General features: G+C 39.6%; 1 protein-coding gene and 1 long non-coding RNA gene across 5 annotated transcripts in view; one reads left to right on the forward strand and one right to left on the reverse strand.

Annotated features, from left to right (window-relative positions):
• The window catches only part of LOC102546819 (uncharacterized), a 64,646-nt gene extending 63,522 nt beyond the window's left edge, over positions 1-1,124 (forward strand). Inside the window, exon 5 of one of the 4 annotated variants that reach the window (XR_015684396.1) lies at positions 369-1,124. This is a non-coding gene — a long non-coding RNA (uncharacterized LOC102546819). The remainder of the gene's footprint in view (positions 1-368) is intronic. The other 3 variants (XR_015684392.1, XR_015684398.1, XR_015684391.1) reach the window with 3 other exon arrangements.
• Ola1 (Obg-like ATPase 1) overlaps positions 1-17,793 on the reverse strand; it is a 119,225-nt gene that overhangs the window by 37,346 nt on the left and 64,086 nt on the right. The window contains 2 exon segments of the mRNA NM_001033927.1: positions 8,332-8,429; positions 8,733-8,813. Coding sequence (NP_001029099.1) covers positions 8,332-8,429; positions 8,733-8,813 — 179 coding nt within the window.

Raw genomic sequence — 17,793 nt, forward strand, 5'->3', positions numbered from 1 at the left:
AGTTTATTGAATTGCAGTATCTTTAAATAAGAACTCCTAAGTTCTTTTTAAAGTAGTTTCTAGAGGCTCTGTAAGGTAATAAAATCCAGTCTCACCATGACTGCACTGACTACTGTCTCCTATTCAGTCTCCTGATTAACTTGCCCCATGCTGCCCCACATATTTTCTGTCCTAGCTCAGATCCTTGATGTGCCCCTTCTTCCTGAGGCCTTCCTACCTATGTTAGCTAAGATGGTGTCACTTGTCTGCTTTGCTTTTATTTAATGTTGTAATAATTTCCTGACATGTCTAATGTCTCATTGAATGTCTATTTCCATGAGAGAACAGCCTTATGGAAACAAGGCCTTTTCTATTTATAACCTACACAGGTATAAGATCACAGAAGACCTCTCCTTCCTGCGGCTCCTTAGAGACCATGGCGGAACCTCGTGTGAGGCAGATCAAGATCAAGACTGGAGTGGTGAAGTGATTGGTCAAAGAAAAAGTGATGTATGAAAAAGAAGCAAAGCAGCAAGAAGACAAGATTTTAAAACTGAAGGCTGAAGACGGTGAAAACTATGCCATTAAGAAGCATGCAAAGATCCTCCCAGACGATGATCCCAGATTGCCAGCGCCAGTTTGAGGCTGCATATACTGCTCTTCAGCAGATATTAGAGAGTGAAAAAGACTTGGAAGAAGCAGAGGAGTATAAGAAGCCCGTGTAGTGCTGGATTCTGTAAAGTTAGAAGTCTGACATTTTTCTGTACAGGGTGTTTTTTTGCATTAAATCCTGGGGTCCATTCTACAATTCGTCATTTTTGGCCACTGCTGTTTTAGTAACATGAAAATGTGGTTCTTTTTAAGCAGTTGCATATATCTTTCTTTGTATAACTTAATGTCAAATAAATGAGTTTATCTAAAAAAAAGAGAGATACACAGAAGGCATCAATAATTACTTGCTTAGAAAAGGAGTGGGTGGGAGTTACAGGTAGTTCTGAGCCTTCTGCATCAGAGACTCAACTCTGACCTTCTGGAAGAGTACTAAGCACTCTTAACCACTGAGTCATCTTTCCACTTCAGTAAATATTCTTAATGACACTTTTTACGAAGTTAGTCTTCTCATTGCTATAATAAAGCATTTTTCTAAAAGACAGAATGGATACTTATACAAACCTTATATGCCAACCTTATAAATAAGGGTAAGCTCTAAGTTTTTATGACAATTATCTCAGAATACATTTTTGAGTAGAAAAACTGGTAATAAAAACAGATACCACAGAGCTTCCAGGGACTAAGCCACTACCTAAAGACTATACATGGACTGACCCTGGACTCTGACCTCATAGGTAGCAATGAATATCCTAGTAAGAGCACCAGTGGAAGGGGAAGCCCTGGGTCCTGCTAAGACTGAACCCCCAGTGAACTAGACTGTTGGGGGGAGGGTGGCAATGGGGGGAGAGCTGGGAGGGGAATACCCATAAGGAAGGGGAGGGGGGAGGAGGATGTTTGCCCGGAAACCGGGAAAGGGAATAACACTCGAAATGTATATAAGAAATACTCAAGTTAATAAAAAAAAAAAACAAAAACAAAAACAAAACAAAAAAAACAGGCACCAAAGCCTGTCTCACCTAAACTGAAATGCCTGCTACAATGTAAGCTAAATAAGCTTTTATGGTGCATATCACAAGATTAATGTTTCTGATGGAAAGATGCATTCTCGGAAACTTAAAAAAAGAACACACTAGTTTAGGTAGTAGTACTAGTCTTGACTAAAGATATGCCAATTCTACATGTGTATTTTATTTTCACATACATTCTCCAATTCCAGCCAAACCAACCACTGCCCACCTTAAGAGGAAGATGCGAAAGCATATGGAGACTCAGGAGAAATGCCTTACTTTGAAGAACTGAGAAGGAGAGAAAGAACAGGACTTGGGGAAAAGTCAAGTCTTATTTCCAGCCTTGCAAGAAAAGGCTCCTAAGCTGGGTGCTGAGCCTGTATTACATTCCACGGAATTCCAGTTGGGGAAATTTCTACAAACCAGAATGTGAAGATTTAGGAACCATTGGATATCTGCATACTTTTCTTTTTTGTAAATTTACAGTATTTCATTTTAAAAACACCATAAAATTTAGAGACTATAAATAAAGCTTAGTACTATCGCACATGCTTTGCACATGCTAAGCGAAAGTGAAAGGAAACAGCAAACCCTGGCATGGGAAGAGGTGGCCCTTCAGGGCCTCTCCTCCATTCAGCACCCTAGGGCTGGCATCCTTCGTCCTGTCACTGTAAGCACACACCACACACATGCAGATGCAGAGAAACTGAGAGAGAGGGGGTGGGGGGAAGAGGGATGGAGGGAGGGAGAATTTTTTTAAGGGCTTTTAAAAGAGCAACTTCCTAATTTATTTTAATAAATAAATTTTAATGCAATGACAATTTTTAAAATTATGCTGATGGGAGCTAAGCAGCAACAATAAAATCATCTAAGTCACACACAGCAAAGCTGCAGGACCACACACGTGACTGTGACTGTGATTCTTGGGAGCCCCACCGAGCGAGTGAGCTGTGAAGACATGGGATGCATCCTGCTTCTTTACTCAGGCAACAGAAGAAAAACTAAGGGACATTTCCAGTACCCAGAAGATAATTCAGACAACAAATCCCTTTCCCTGTTACTAGGTTACTCCTGAGCTACGACAATTCAGTCTGGGGAATTTTGTTTATATGGAATACACTTTATATGAACAATAGATGAACTGCTCTCTATAGGACGGTTTACATAATTTGCCTAAGGAGAAAACCAACCAAAACAACGACAACATGCTGAGCAGCAGAGCCCAGCATATTAGCACTTCCAACTGTCACTTCTCCCTGGACAGCCTCCCTCTCGCTTCCCCCGCTGGCCTGTAATGCAGAGACCCACCTCTGCCTCTCTAGTCTAGGATTAAAGGCTTCTACCACACCGGCAAAGCAGTATTTTTCTTAATAGATCAAACTTCTTGATAAAAGCTATTCTTTCATTTAGAACTCAAGCATATTCTCAGACTTTTTGAGAGTCCATTTTTCTTACTAGATATGTTATTAATGGTATATAGCATTTTTGGCTAGCCTTCAAAATTTGCTTAACTACGACTCTAAATGTGAGTTCTATACCTAGAGAATATGTAGCATGAGGGCAAAGGTCAGAGAAAGTAATATTTTCTCTTATTCTGAAAATACAGGGCATAAAGGACAAAACACTGAAATAGTTCAAATTAGCGTTCTCCTTTGTGTTGTCCCAGAAAGACATGCACACTGTCTAAGATGCCATTCTTAGAGGCACCAGGCTGTGCCTCAATTCCAACAGTCTTAAATTCTCTGCATTTCAAAACTCTCCTCCACTTCTACCAACCACTAATCAGATTCCATTTTTTATTATTGTTACTATTTTTTAATGTCATTGGGCTTTGCCGGCATGCCTGTCTGTGTACCAGGTGCATGCCTGATGCCAACAGAAGCCAGAAGAGTGCTGGATCCCCTGGGACTGTACTTACAAATGAATCACTGGTAATTTGAATTATAAACAAATTTCTTTCATGTTCTAGATCACATTTGTATGTATGTGTATGACAGTAGTTCTCAACCTGTGGATCACGATCCCTTGGGAGTCGAATGACCCTTTCACAGGGGTCACCTAAGACCATCAGAATACACAGATATTTTTACATCATGGTTCATAACAGTAGCAAAATTACAGTTATGAAATAGCAATGAAAATCATGGTTGGGGCTCACAACAACATGAGGGACTGTATTTAAAGGTCACAGCACTAGGAAGGTTGAAAACCACTGGTATACGAGGAAATTCATAAATAAACTATTTGAGAGAATTCTATAAAATACTTGCTATTTTTAAAAAGGGCCTAAACTGTTTATTCTCTTGAAGCTAGAAAAAATTATGAAATGTTTGTTTTTCATAGAGAAAAACCTTAATCCTATACATTTGATGAATTCTATCACTCAGATATCACCCTGAGGAGATGATGCTCATGGAAATTACAATTGACTCCTACCATGGTATTTTTTTATGAGTGAGCTACCCCACAAATAGAAATAATAAATCACATTGAACAAAATGCAAACAGGCTTTCATATATGCATTTATGGTGGAGCAATAGCCTTTCTACAGAGAGTTACGCTTCAATAATTATCATCCTCATGATGTGTGCACGTATACTATTGCCACTTGATAAGAAGCTGAAATTGTTGAAAGAGTAACCAAAAAACATTTAAGGAAAACCAAACACAAGTCCGGCTTGAAAGGTGGAGGCAAGAGGATTGCTTCAAGTTCAAGGACAATCTTGGCTTCATCAAAGAAAAATAACCACAAATAAAACAAAACCAGAAATTCACAAATATCATTACATGAAAATGCACATATGTGAAAAAAATGATTCAGAGGCTGGTGAGGTCGCTCATTGGGGAAAGACATCTGCCACCGACCAGCCTTGATATCCGAAACTCCATTCCAGGATTCGAACGGTGGAAGGAAGGAACCTGCGCTGTCCTCTGGTGACCACAAGCATGCCCTGGCACGCGCCATACACTAACGTTTGCAAATGAGTCAACTAAATTTATGTTAAAATAATCTGGTAAAGTAAGACAAGATTAAACTATTCCATGATTTTCCCGTATACCAGTTACACAATATATATCATTCTAGAGTTATTTTTGGTTTTGTAAGAAACATCAAAAACTAACAAAAGCAGGAAGGTGGGCAGACAAAAACTGAATCAATGACTGGTGTGGTGGCCATACTTACAATCCCAGCACTAGGGAGGCAGAGGCAGATGATGTCTGAGTTTGAGGCCAGCTTGGTCTATAAGCAAGTTCCAAAACAGCCAGGATTATACAGAGAAACATTGTCATGACAAGCTAAAAATCAAAACATGAATCATACATCATATGTATATGGTTTAATAAAGCTTCTGTGAATTTAAAATTTTGTGTCCTTGACATAGTCTATTGTTCTAAAACTTGAAAAGATTCCCAAATATTTGTCTATGAATCTTGAAAAAATTCATCATTTAAAATGACTCATTTATTAACCAAGACATATGTAAGAAGTGTGCATGTTTTAAATTTTATTTGTATTTCTAGATGAACATCTATGTGGCACAAGTAGACAAGACCTAACTGTCCTTATCAATAGTTTAAAGAATGGTAAGGGCAAGGGAACACATGACTGAAACATAATTGGTAGCCGTTAGGTGTAAAAATATCTAAAATTAGTTTGTTCTACTGATTCCATAATTGGACAGCATATATTACTAACAGAGCAGCAAAGGTACAAAGATTGAAATTTAAACCTCCAATTAAGCAGTGGTTTGACAGTTTGAATGTCCCATACCTGCTTGACACCATGACTCACTAGGCAATCTAAAATGAAAATTAACACTGGGTATAATCTTGCTTGTAACAACTGATCATGTTTAGAAAATGAAGTGTTCAAAAATCATTAGCATCCACCAAAATCAATAAAAATTCCCACATAGTTTATTCATTCATTTGTCATAACATTAATGGCTTCTCTAGATTCTTACACAGTATCTTGATTACTGTCATCTAATCACAACACAACTATAGCCAACCTAGCTGCCACACCAGCTTCTCCTCAGGGCCTAGGTCTTAGTCATCCATCAATGAACTAATGAATTCAGCACTGCTAACACAGTGGAGGGTCAGACTCAGTCTAGCTTTTACCTTTCAAAACAGTAAGTATGCCTCTAGTTCATGTACAATAGCCTTATCTACCAAAATACTATTAAAAAAAACCCAACAACTTAGAATTAAAAAATAACACACTACCATTTAAAGTGAATTTTAGCCAGAAACCAAAAATGTTTATCACTCTAGAAATATGACCTGAAATATAGTCTTCCTCTTGGGGTCAGAGCCACAAACCTTCCTTGATCTTTTCTAACCACCGAAAATAGTGTGTGTGTGTGTGTGTGTGTGTACACGCGCGTGTGCGCACTATGTATGTATTACTTCTTCTTGGTGCTGGAGACAACCCAGGACCTTGTACAAGTTAGGCAAGTGCTCTACTCCCTATCAGGCCCAGCTCTTGTGAGCGCACTTACTACCACTTCCCACATCAGTCCTATTTGCTACAGTAATATTACATGCTAACCCTAAAACAATTGTTTTTGCAGGACAGGTAAAGGAGCAACTGATGCAAATGGGGCTTAGATACAAATATTACCAAAAACCAAGATGCTAACAAAGCAAGTGGATGTAGGAATTAAAATGAATTTTAACTATTTACATTTGCTTGCAGTGTTAGACATGATGAAAACCTAGTGTGTCTCTTTCATAATAAAAACTCATTCAGGGCTTTAATATGAAGGCTATGTTACATAAACAGAGATTTAAAGCTGCAGCAGAGTGGCTGAATGGGAGCAAAGTGGCAATCTTTCCGGCTCCAGTAGATGCCATTCCCTATCACACAGTGTTTCCCACTCATAAATACATGACAAACACTTCCTCAATTCTGTTTTACGAGCAGGGATGCACAGGGGGTAGTCAATGGCTAGCTCGAGGGAAAATAGGAACAGCAGGCGGCAGAAACTGTACAGAAAATGGCTATGTGGTAAATTCTCTTCTGGAACATCACTCACTTACCCAGTCTTTGATCTTTCAGCTACAATTACACTAACTTCCACAAGATCTGGACACCTCCCCCCAACACACATATCCCAATGTCAGACCAGATCATTAGCTGTACATAAAACCTACAAAAATTTGGTTTTATAAATAGAACCATTCATACATCTATGTTGTTACAAATTAAAATTTGCTATTTAGACAAGAGTAGTTTCAATGGGCTATAACCATATCATCATCACAACTGGTCTCACAAAAAACATGGGGTGTCTGGCGACAGCTAAATCACAGACTGGCGTCTCCTAAGCAGTCTGTGTACCATTAGGGTCTGGGAAACCGTATTTACTATACAATTAGAGCCAGGGAGTTCTACCTGTAATCACTGAAATACAGGTGTGAGAAGCCCCTTTGGGCAGGGAAGCGGACTCATCCCTTCCGTGTAAGCTTTGATGTCTGTATTGTCTTACCGGCCTCAGGGAAAGCTACCACTCATACTGCCATGAGAAGATTTATTAACTGAAGTCAAATAATAAATTTTAAAATTCTTTCTTAAAGCAAACAATTTTTGACACATTAATCATTAAATTTATTAGAGTTTGAAACAGGATGGAACTGATTATATTTTAAAGTTAATTACTTTTGGGGGACAATGACCAGTCTGAACTACATTTTTATGCTAAATTATTCTTTCTAGAACATTGCCAATAAAGAGGTTAAACTCAGCTTCCTATCAGGGACACAAAATGTCTTACAGTAATATCAACAGGGCATTTTTAGTTGCAGTAATTTCACAGAATTTATTCTAATGATTTATTGGAGTTAACCATCTGACATTAATTATTGTTTTGGCTTCCAGTCTATGAATGTTTATTTTTCAGTTTAAAGCCTTCTCACTCTTTGATATCATATGGAAATGAGAATTTTTAATGGAAAATTGAAACCATGTGCATCTAAGTACTTAATGAAGTTCAGGGAGAAGCCGACAATATATTTTAGGAGAACTCAGATCTTTGTCTTTGTATAGTTTTGATTTGTTTCTATGACTCAATGGTATAAAACATGAGGGTCTAGTGAGGCAAGTCAAAGTGAACACTATGCCAAATGTCTCCATGCCCACACGGACACACGGGTCCTCTCACGTTTATGTTACATATTAGAATGGCAACACACAAATGCAGCTTTTACCTTGATATACTTCAGAAGTTTCAAGCCAGTATTTGGACCTTTTCCACACCTAGGTTTTGCTTCTCTCTTTCTTCTCCTCCCTCCCTCCCTCCCTTCTTGTCCCCCCCCCCCCCAAACTATTCAATCTTGGTTTTAAAATTTAGAAAAAAAAAAATTATGTCAGCTGCAATCCCTAGTAAAGGTTTTAAGGTCATCTGAAGTATCAATGTGGCTACAAACTCTCAGTTTAAAACACTTCATTGTTCCAAATAAATTTACCCTCACTTTGTAACAAAACATCTTAAAAACTTAAATTTAATAAGCAAATTTATACAACTCAAAATTTTCTAATATAATTCAGTTTGTAATGTTCTATTAGTGCAATTCATTTAGGAAACTTACCTTTTAAATGTAACATGACACAAAACTTTCTAATTCTTAACATTTTATAAGGAAAAGATATTAAAATCAAACACATTACACACACATATGCACGTACCTACATGCTGCATGTGGGCATATCCGAGAAGAAACACTTACCACTTGTTTTTCTTTCTTATGTAGTCTTTTTCTGAAAGGTTCACCAAGTAGACCATTGGTTTGGAAGTCAAAAGTAAGTGTTTATTCAACACTTCAATCTAGAGAGGAGACAGAGAAAGAAGCCCTTAAAAAGCTTAGTAAAGATGCAGTAAAACATTGAATAATTTGAACATAAACATTCTTTGCGTAAACATTTTAATTTTTATAATCTTTTGTTTATAAAGGATTAGATGTTATGAAATATTTAAAGTGAGAGGCTGGGAAAGGGGGAAAATAAGCTTAGGAATTTACAGTGGCTGACAGAAATAAAAGTAACTATGTAACACTAACTATAGGACAACAGCAGCTCGGTTTGTTCTCTGAGAAATGAAGGCAGAAACAGATGCAGTGTCCACACGTACCTCCTTGTCATTCCAGTCATGATAGAAGCGAACAGGTTTCTTTTGATCTATAACCCAAGACTTGACTTTGCACATTATGTCCTGTACACAATCAAGGAAGAAGTAAATACAAGATGAGCAGTAAGCACTGGACACTAAGTGCTACAAGTTTCAAGTCCTCGAAATAAAGATAACTCTTGCAATGAACAGAAATACAACTTTTGTATCTCAAATGAAAACTGATGAAATATTGATGAAGCATTAGATTTTTAGCACACAAAGTCAGCAAAATCAGTTAACATAACAATATGAAAAACTGCAAGACAACTCAATCACATCAAAGATAGAATTTCAGAGTCAACATTATCTAGTGATGTCACATGCTATTATGAAATGGGGAGTATACTGAAAAGAGACTAAAATATGGTTTTTCCTTAAAAAGAAATACAAACAACTAATTTAAACCTATGACTGATTATTTACTCTACAAAATATTAAATGAACTGACCCAAACCTTTTCTCTTCTGAATTAATTTTTTTTGCCAACCCCTTCTCCCTGTCACTTCGCCACTGCCCCCCCCCCCAACACCCCAACCTGCCAAAGCCTCCATCACACAACGGCAAGAGCCCTGCACTGGTGACCTCCAACCAGCTGCATTCACTTTCAGAACATCTCTCTCTGCTGGAAATCTAAAGGCCTTTTAGTTAGCAAGCTAGTGTGCATTCAGAAGGAGGGACTGCGGGAAGAGGCCGCCCGGCTTTGTTTCTCTGGCCTTTCTTCACAGAAAGATTAATCATCTGTGAAATGGAAACGCCAAACAGCAAGTGACACAAACTGAACCCTTCAAGCCTTTCCTCATCAGTTCTGTGGGTCTGAATCTAAAAGCTGCGTGTGGCAAGGGTCTCCTTACAGGCAGGTGTTAATAAAAGGCTCTCAGGGCTGAAAGGTCAAACTGAGCTCTTCCACAAGAGGCATATTTGAGAATCATCCGGGCCTTCTGTTTTGGGGACATTTTTTGGTTTTGTTTTTGTAAAGATAATTTATGGACCTGTTTTAAATATTCATTTCTTAAAATTTGTTGCTACAGTTATTAGTAGTAAGATTTCCTGAGAGTATTTTTTCATTACTATGACCAGTTATTCTCTTGTAAATGCCCATTTGTATAAATTATCTCTATATTTAGTATACCTTCCTTGCAAATATTACTGTTACCAACAAGAAAAATTAAAAAAAAAAAAGGCCCCATATCCTTAGATCCTGATTTGAAGCCCCCCAGGGAAAGGGCTTCCCATGGATTTTAACAAGGAAGGGGCAAGACGAAAACTTTTAATGAAATTGAACATGTTCTGCTTAAGAATAATCACTTTTACTCTTCTATAACTGAATTTCACTCATAAATGTTTAAAAGTGGCTAATGTAATACCATTTCCTACAAGGAGAAGATCAAAGTGCTATATTACAAATGCATTATGATTAAAAAAGCCCTGTGCAGCCTTGCTATTAACTGTTCTTTAAACCCTAAAAGGCTTCCCATAGATCTCACTTGGCACTGCATATACAACCTTTGACAAGTAATGTAGACCATTTTTATTCATTGCCTAAAATTGTAGGCAATTATGTGCGTCACACTGGCCACCTGCAAATCCTGAATGCCTGCTGCAGTTGTCAGTGCAAAAAACTAATGTCGGAGGGGATTAATCTAGGGGGAGAGAGTCCTCTTTAATGGCTCCAGCAGGTGAAATGGCCCAGCTGGTTACTGGATGAGTGGCCGGAACAGCGTATGTAGAGACATGCGACAGACTACACAGGAGGAGGAGACAGGAGGAAGACAGAGGGCCAGCATACACTGCCTTCTGTTCCTTGTCAATTAAAAAGGAAAGAGACAAAAGACAGCCAATCCAAAGTAAGAAAGGGAATTAAATTTTACTCATATAAAAGTATAAAATACTTTTGTGACAATAAGCATTTTCACAAAGCAAAGGGCCTCAGCGAGTGCTGACCAGTGGTGAAGGAATGTCAGGCTTTCTCTTCGTTTAAGAGTCAGTAGATCCTTGCTTCCGACACAGGCATTTTGGCGCTCGTTTTCAAGTTTCCGTTCATACTATAAACTGGGAGCACTGCAGTTTCACCTAAAGAGGACCACGGCAGACATGAAGTCCACCAACAGTGTTTCCTGAAAAGCTTCAGTTACGTGTTAGAGTCCTAAAAGATGCCAGTTGGAGCTAAGATAAACCAGAAGTAGACTGCAGTCAGAGAAGATAATCTCATGTAAACAATCAGTAGGTGCTATGTTTTCGTGTGTTCTTTTCTTATATAAAAGAAAAATTAGTGTTAGTAAGAAATTAAAGTCCTAAAGCCTATCTGAAAAACTTCTAATTGGAGCAAAAGTGGGTTAGATAAAATGCATAATAGGCTAAGTAAATGTTTCCTTTATGGTTACATATATAAGCATATATGTTAATAGATAACAATATATTTTCTAATACAAAAATGAGCAATAAAATTTCCACTTAAATAAATTTAGTTAACTGAAAAATATGTACTTTACCAATAAAGCACATAGTAAAAACATTACTAATTCCTTTGTATTAATCTTTAATGCATTTTAGTCATTTTGAGATTTCATATTTCTTTTTAAGATTTTAATTCATGTTTGTTTGCCATATGTGTTCAGGTGCTCACAGAGGCCAGAAGAAGGCATCGATCTCCTGGATCCAGCCATTGTGAGACTCCTGATGTTTGTGCTGCGACTGAATTCAAGTGCTCTGGGAGAGCAGCAAACATTCTTTTTTTTTTTTTTTTTTGGTTCTTTTTTTCGGAGCTGGGGACCGAACCCAGGGCCTTGCGCTTCCTAGGTAAGCGCTCTACCACTGAGCTAAATCCCCAGCCCCAGCAGCAAACATTCTTAACCACTGAACCATCTCTCTATTCCCTGACACTTCACATTTCTTATTTATATGAGTGTTTTGCCTGCATGTATGTCTGTATGCTATGTGTGTGTATAGTGCCTATGGAGGTCAGAAGAGGACATCAGATCCTTTGGAACCAGAATTACAGATGGTTTTCAGTCACCACGGTAGGTGTCAAGAACTGAACTCAGTCCTTTCTAAGAGCAACCAGTGCTCTCTGCTCTCAACCACCGAGCCATCTCTCCCACTCAAAATCTCATACATTATAAAGAAATACAAATTTTGGAACATGGACCTGGACTGCATATATGACCACCTACATTATTAACCCAACCCCCCAAGATCTCTCAGACACAGAGCCACCAACCAGTCAGCATATACAAGCTGGTCCGAAGCCCCAACACATATACAGCAGAGGATGCCTGGCCTGGCCTCAGTGGGAGAAGATGCACCTAATCCTCCAGAGACTTGAGGCCTCAGGGATTAGGGAGGCCTGGTTCGGCGTGGGGCGGGGGGTGGGGGGGACATCCTCTTGGAGACAGTGTGGGGTAGGGTAGAGGAGGAATGGGCTGAGGAACTGTGGGAGGGTGGACTGGGAGGGAGACAATGGCTGGACTGTAAAAAAAAAAAATGAAAAAAAACCCCATATTCTCTATGTTATAAAGAATAAACCTATCTGAATTTCGTATTAGCTTATGTTTTATGAGTACACTAAGCTTAGATCTAATAATACGATGTTTAAGTATGGAAACAAATCCTAAGTGTACTGTTTATGATGGAAAAAAGGGTCCAGAATGACCAGGGGAAGCAGAGGAGGAACTCGGTGGCAATGACTGGTTAGGGTACACAGGACCCTGGGTTTAAGCTGGCACATTTTACTAAGGAACAATGGAGGAGGTTGGGTTGAAGCAGTGCTCTTGCACTGGAATTTCGATACACTACCGTGATATGTTTGAAAAACCAAAGGGGAATCAGCCAGAAATTAAATATATTCATTTGGAGCTCAAAGGCTAGATTAAGGCTAGGGATACAAACTTAGAATTCACCCATCTTTAGACAATTAATTCTAGCCAGAGATAGGGATGTGACCACATAGAGCAAGTCTTCATATCAGAAGAGCTGCTATGATTTAAATGTGAAGCATCTCCCACAGGTTCACGGCTTAAACACCTGGTGCCCAGCCTACCGGTTGCTATTTGAGAGACTGAGTAACTATTAGAAGGTGGGCCGAGCTGGAGGAAAGATCATCAGGAGAAGGCCTTACGGTTTTATAGCCCAGATGTACTTCCTGGCCTCTATTTCCTTCCTGCTGCACAGAGCTATAAGTAAGTAGCCTCCACTCCTGCCAATGTGGTCTGGAGCTGCTCGTGCTGCCACACTGCTCCATTACAATAGAACTAACATAAATTCTTAAAGTGGTTTCTTCTCAGGGTTTGGCTAAGGCAGCAACAAAACTGCCTATGTGATTCATAAGTATTTGGACCCAGTTTACAGAAGAAATAAGGAAGCGTTCAGAACAGGGTTCCTAAGACTTCTCCCATTAATAATCTCTTTATACCTGAGCAAATTTTAATGGCCCTGTGCATAGAGGTATACTGTGGGAGCCATACTGGATTTGGGCCTGGTTGCTTTGTCACTGTGTGGCACAAGAAGTTTACATTCACAGAATGTTGTCAGCCTGAACAAGACTCTTCTGGGTCTCCAACAAGGTTTGACCCTTGCTGAGCCCTGCCCTTACATGTGGAAGCCTTTTGTCCCCAACTGGGAACAGTCTGGCCAGGTACTTCTCACCTGAGTCAGAATTAGGCTGGCCTTCCTGGTTATTTCCCTAATTTATTCAGGCCACATAGTCGGTCCTTTGTTACCGAAGTCTCAGCCAGGGTTCCCCACTGTGCTTGACAGATACCTGCTAAGTGGTGTTCTTTGGATATATAGTTTGGTCAATAAATAAACCAGAAGCTCTCTTCCTCTTCTGGCTTGACACGGATAACCAGTGTGTGTGTGTGTGCTTCGAATAACCTGTGTGTGTGTGCTTCTTTCATCCCGCAGGCTTTCTCCCGATTCTCGGTACCGTGTTGGTGCTGGCGCCGACAGTATACAAAATATGCAAATGAACCAAATATTTACTGATAATAAATTATAAAACTTTTATTTAAAAACCATTTTTGCATGCATATATTACCATTTACTAGAAACTAGAACGATTTGCATCCTATGAGCGGGTGGTTACATAAGGAATTAGACCCTGGCTGAGGGTCCGATGCTGCTGACTGGACAGCACTTCAGCGGTTTTCAGAGCCATTGTTAATGCTGAGCAGGCCCTTCACAAAAATACAAGTATAAGACAGCAGGAGTATCTTTAGGGCCATTTCAGAAATTGTTAAAAATTCTGTCTTAATTCCAAGACCAAACTTTTCATTTAATAAAAACAAAACAAAAACAAAAAACCCTTCAGTCAGCAAGCTGAACAATTTAAAATCAAATGGATGAATCTGTCAGAAACACCTTGTATTCATTACATGTTTAGTCATGAATTAATTTTTGGTTGCCACAGACTTAGAAACCTTTCTAATATTCCCACATTTTTCACAATTCTCTTATGTTCAGTTATGAGGGTTGTGATTCACAGATCGGTCAGGCACGGTGGTGCATGACTTTATTCCCTGCACTAGGGAGGCAGAGGCTGAGGGACTTTTTTGAGTTCGAGGGCAGCCCAGTCTACAGAGCAAGTTACAGAATAGCAAAGGCTATATAGAATCCTCATCTCAAAAAACCCCCAAAAAACAAAAAATCACCATCCTCATTATCACGATCACTGTCATCATCGTGAGTGACTTAACCCTAGGACCCATAAACAGACCTTAATGGGTCATTCTGGCGTGGTAAAGAACAAGGTAGATAAAGGTGAGCTACAAAGACTGTGCTAATCAGGTTGGCCAAGGGAACCAAAAGCTCCTGGAAACTAGACTTCACTGGCTAAAGGTCAGCGCTGACAGACTCTTAAGACCTTCCTCCAGGCTCTTAAAAACTTGAGTCAGACTGAATTCAAGTCACAGACAGTAACCAACTTTGCAGGCTGTGGCATAGTTCCCGTTCACTGCTTTTATTCAGGTTTACAGAAAAGAAGGTAACAAATAGAACAGAAATACACATATTTTAAAAACTGCCCCAGTTTCATGCCGGGCGAGGAAGACCACAAGCATAAAGTTCCTAAGAAGTAGGGTGCAGACAGGCACTTATGACTGTTAAAGAGTAAAGACTGTAAGCCCCAGTAACTTCCTCAGAAGGATCTGGTGATAGTAAAGAAAAGGCACTTGTGTCTTGGAGATGGTTTGAAGCCTAGAGAGCTGGAGTCCACCTCCAGAACCACTTAGAGGTGGATGGAGAGAGACCTGACTTCACATGCAACTCTATGGTGCCAACATCCTCACCAATACAGTAACAATAAGTACAAAGTTAAAATATACATGTAATTGAAGGGGGTATTTAGAAAATTGTGGCAGCAAATGTTTTATTTTCTATGAAAAACTTGGAAAGAATCTATAGAGACAAGTATTACATAAAACTGAGAACACTTTGGACTAGGCATAGTGGCACACACTTTAATCCCAGAAAGGCAAGAAGATCTCTGAATTCCAGGCTAGCCTGGTCCACAGAGAACATTCCAAGACAGCAAGAGCTGTACAGAGAAAGCCTGTGTGGGGATGGGGGTGGGGGTGGGGGTGGGGGTGGGGCACAAAACAAACAAAACCATTAAGAACCAACTCCAAAACCCAGGTGACTTCCACAATCTCCAGCTTTTCAGAATGACATGAGTCCACAAGTGAAAAATCCCACATCCAATCTCATGGGACTAGTGGCAGTCAAAATGAAGGAATACCAAAATTGCATTAAACTGTCTTCAGGTAGTATGCAGTGTATATGAAACACAGATGGGTTTGTGTTTAGAATTTGGATCCTGTGCTCAAGATATAGCAGAAGGTCTGTGCAAATAATGAAGAATATGAAAAAAAATCCACATCAGAAACATTTCTGCTCCAAATAATTTTAGATACAATTTAAACAATCTGTACAGGGAAACAAAGAGGGAGGGAGGGAGGGAAGGAGGAAGAGGGAGGGAGGGAGGGACAGACAGAGGGAAGGAAGGGGGATTGATGGACAAAATATAATTTTATGAGTATACTAAAAGTCCATTGAAATGTATACTTTTAAAGTGTGAATATTTTAGTTTATGAATTGTCTAAAAAGCCACTTAAAAGCAACAGAAAAAGTGTACACTTTCCTACGGATAAGAAGAGTAAGTCAGCTTCAAGTTTGGTTGATGGAAAATTGAAAGAATTTTTGCCTGCAGGCTTTTACCTTGGTCTTTGGAGTTGGGAGCAAGGTCATCTGGTAGAGGTAAGGAATGCATGGAATTACAGAGTGAGCACAAGTGACAGGTTTGGGGAGCATAGGGAAACAGCTGCAGCAGAGCAGAATGAATAGAGAAGCTAGGTCCTGCTAAGGGTCCATGGAGACCATATTCACAGGAGTGTGTGTGTGTGTGTGTGTGTGTGTGTGTGTGTGTGTGTGTGTGTGCGCGCGCGCGCGCGTGTGTGTGTGTGTGAACATCTATGTGTGGAGGTCAGAAATCAATGATGGGTATCTTCCTTGATTGCTCTTGGCCACCAAACACAGTTTTTTTTGTTTTTTGTTTTTTTGTTTTTTTTTTTTTTTTTGGTTCTTTTTTTCGGAGCTGGGGACCGAACCCAGGGCCTTGCGCTTCCTAGGCAAGCGCTCTACCACTGAGCTAAATCCCCAACCCCAACACAGTTTTTTATATTGGTGCTGGGGAACCAAACTCAAGTCCTCAAGTTTGCCCAGTAGGCATTCTACAAGCCAAGTAATCTCCCAGCCATGATCTAACTCTCAGCTATCATTCATTCATTCATTTATGTATAACAAGTTCCCATGCTGTAGACCAGGTTAGCCTCAGCTTGTGATTGCTCTGCCCCTGTTGCCCATGCACTGGGAACACAGGTGTAAGCTATCATGCCTCTGGTTTTGTTTGTTTTGTTTTTTGGTTCTTTTCTCTTTTCCGGAGCTGGGGACCGAACCCAGGGCCTTGCGCTTCCTAGGCAAGCGCTCTGCCACTGAGCCAAATCCCCAACCCATGCCTCTGGTTTTTATTTTTAATTTCCCTGCTATTTTTGAGACAGGGTCGCACTATGTTCTCTTACACGGCCTTGAACTCTTGGAACTGCATATACCACCAAGCCCAGCTCTGTAGCCACTGTGTTTAATGCCTATACATCCTAGGAAAGTGCTAAAGTGCTCTACCCAGACTGGTGTATGCCAGTGACACATCTATCTACCTTTGTATCAGCTCTTAGATGAATTTACTTTTGTCTAATGCGCTGATCCTAAATCAGTCTAATCTCTGCTTTATCTTGGGAGGACTCAAACATCTTTGCACTTCACAACTTTTATCCTCAAACTGAGAACAGGGTGCACTAAGACTCATACCATTTATGCAACACACTGAACACACACACTATCTACCACAGCACTTGACTCTTAGTCCTTTTCTAAAGTAATGTGCTCAGTCCCCAACTTCTGTTGAGGGTAATCCTTCCCAAGACAGTCTCTAACGGGCATCTGACCCTATGCATTGGTGTCCTGCAAGAGCTCCGTCACGATGGGCGTGAAGGCAAAGTGGTGCTCACACAAATCTGGATCAGAAAATATACAGAGTAAACACAGAAACCCTGTGAAAAAATACAGAAAGCACACAACAAACTACCTGAAGTTAAACAAGCCACTTTTAAGTAGGCATAAATTGTAAGAAAGCAAAAGTCAGAAATAAAAATAATATATAAGGCAAGATATAAATCCTTGCAGCAATAGAAGGAAAGTAGGCTTCTTTGTGGTGACAAGCAGTATACGAGTGTCAGAGTGTCAGAGAGAGGTTAAGACTGCTCTGGTTAAGAGAGGTTAAGGGAGCTGTTCTGGAATGGCTTACAATTCAGCTAGAAAAGGCATGTGACAATACAACAAACCTTTCTTGAATATTTTATTTCATTGCATTTATTGCCTTGTATTGTAAGAATAAAACCCCATTTCTTAAAATAGTATTAAACTGAACCTGTTCCTTACGAATAAAAGCTTCAATTCAAAAGTAAAAGAAAATTTC

Source organism: Rattus norvegicus, chromosome 3, assembly GCF_021556685.1.
Source record: "Rattus norvegicus strain SHRSP/BbbUtx chromosome 3, alternate assembly SHRSP_T2T, whole genome shotgun sequence".
Lineage (NCBI taxonomy): Eukaryota > Metazoa > Chordata > Mammalia > Rodentia > Muridae > Rattus > Rattus norvegicus.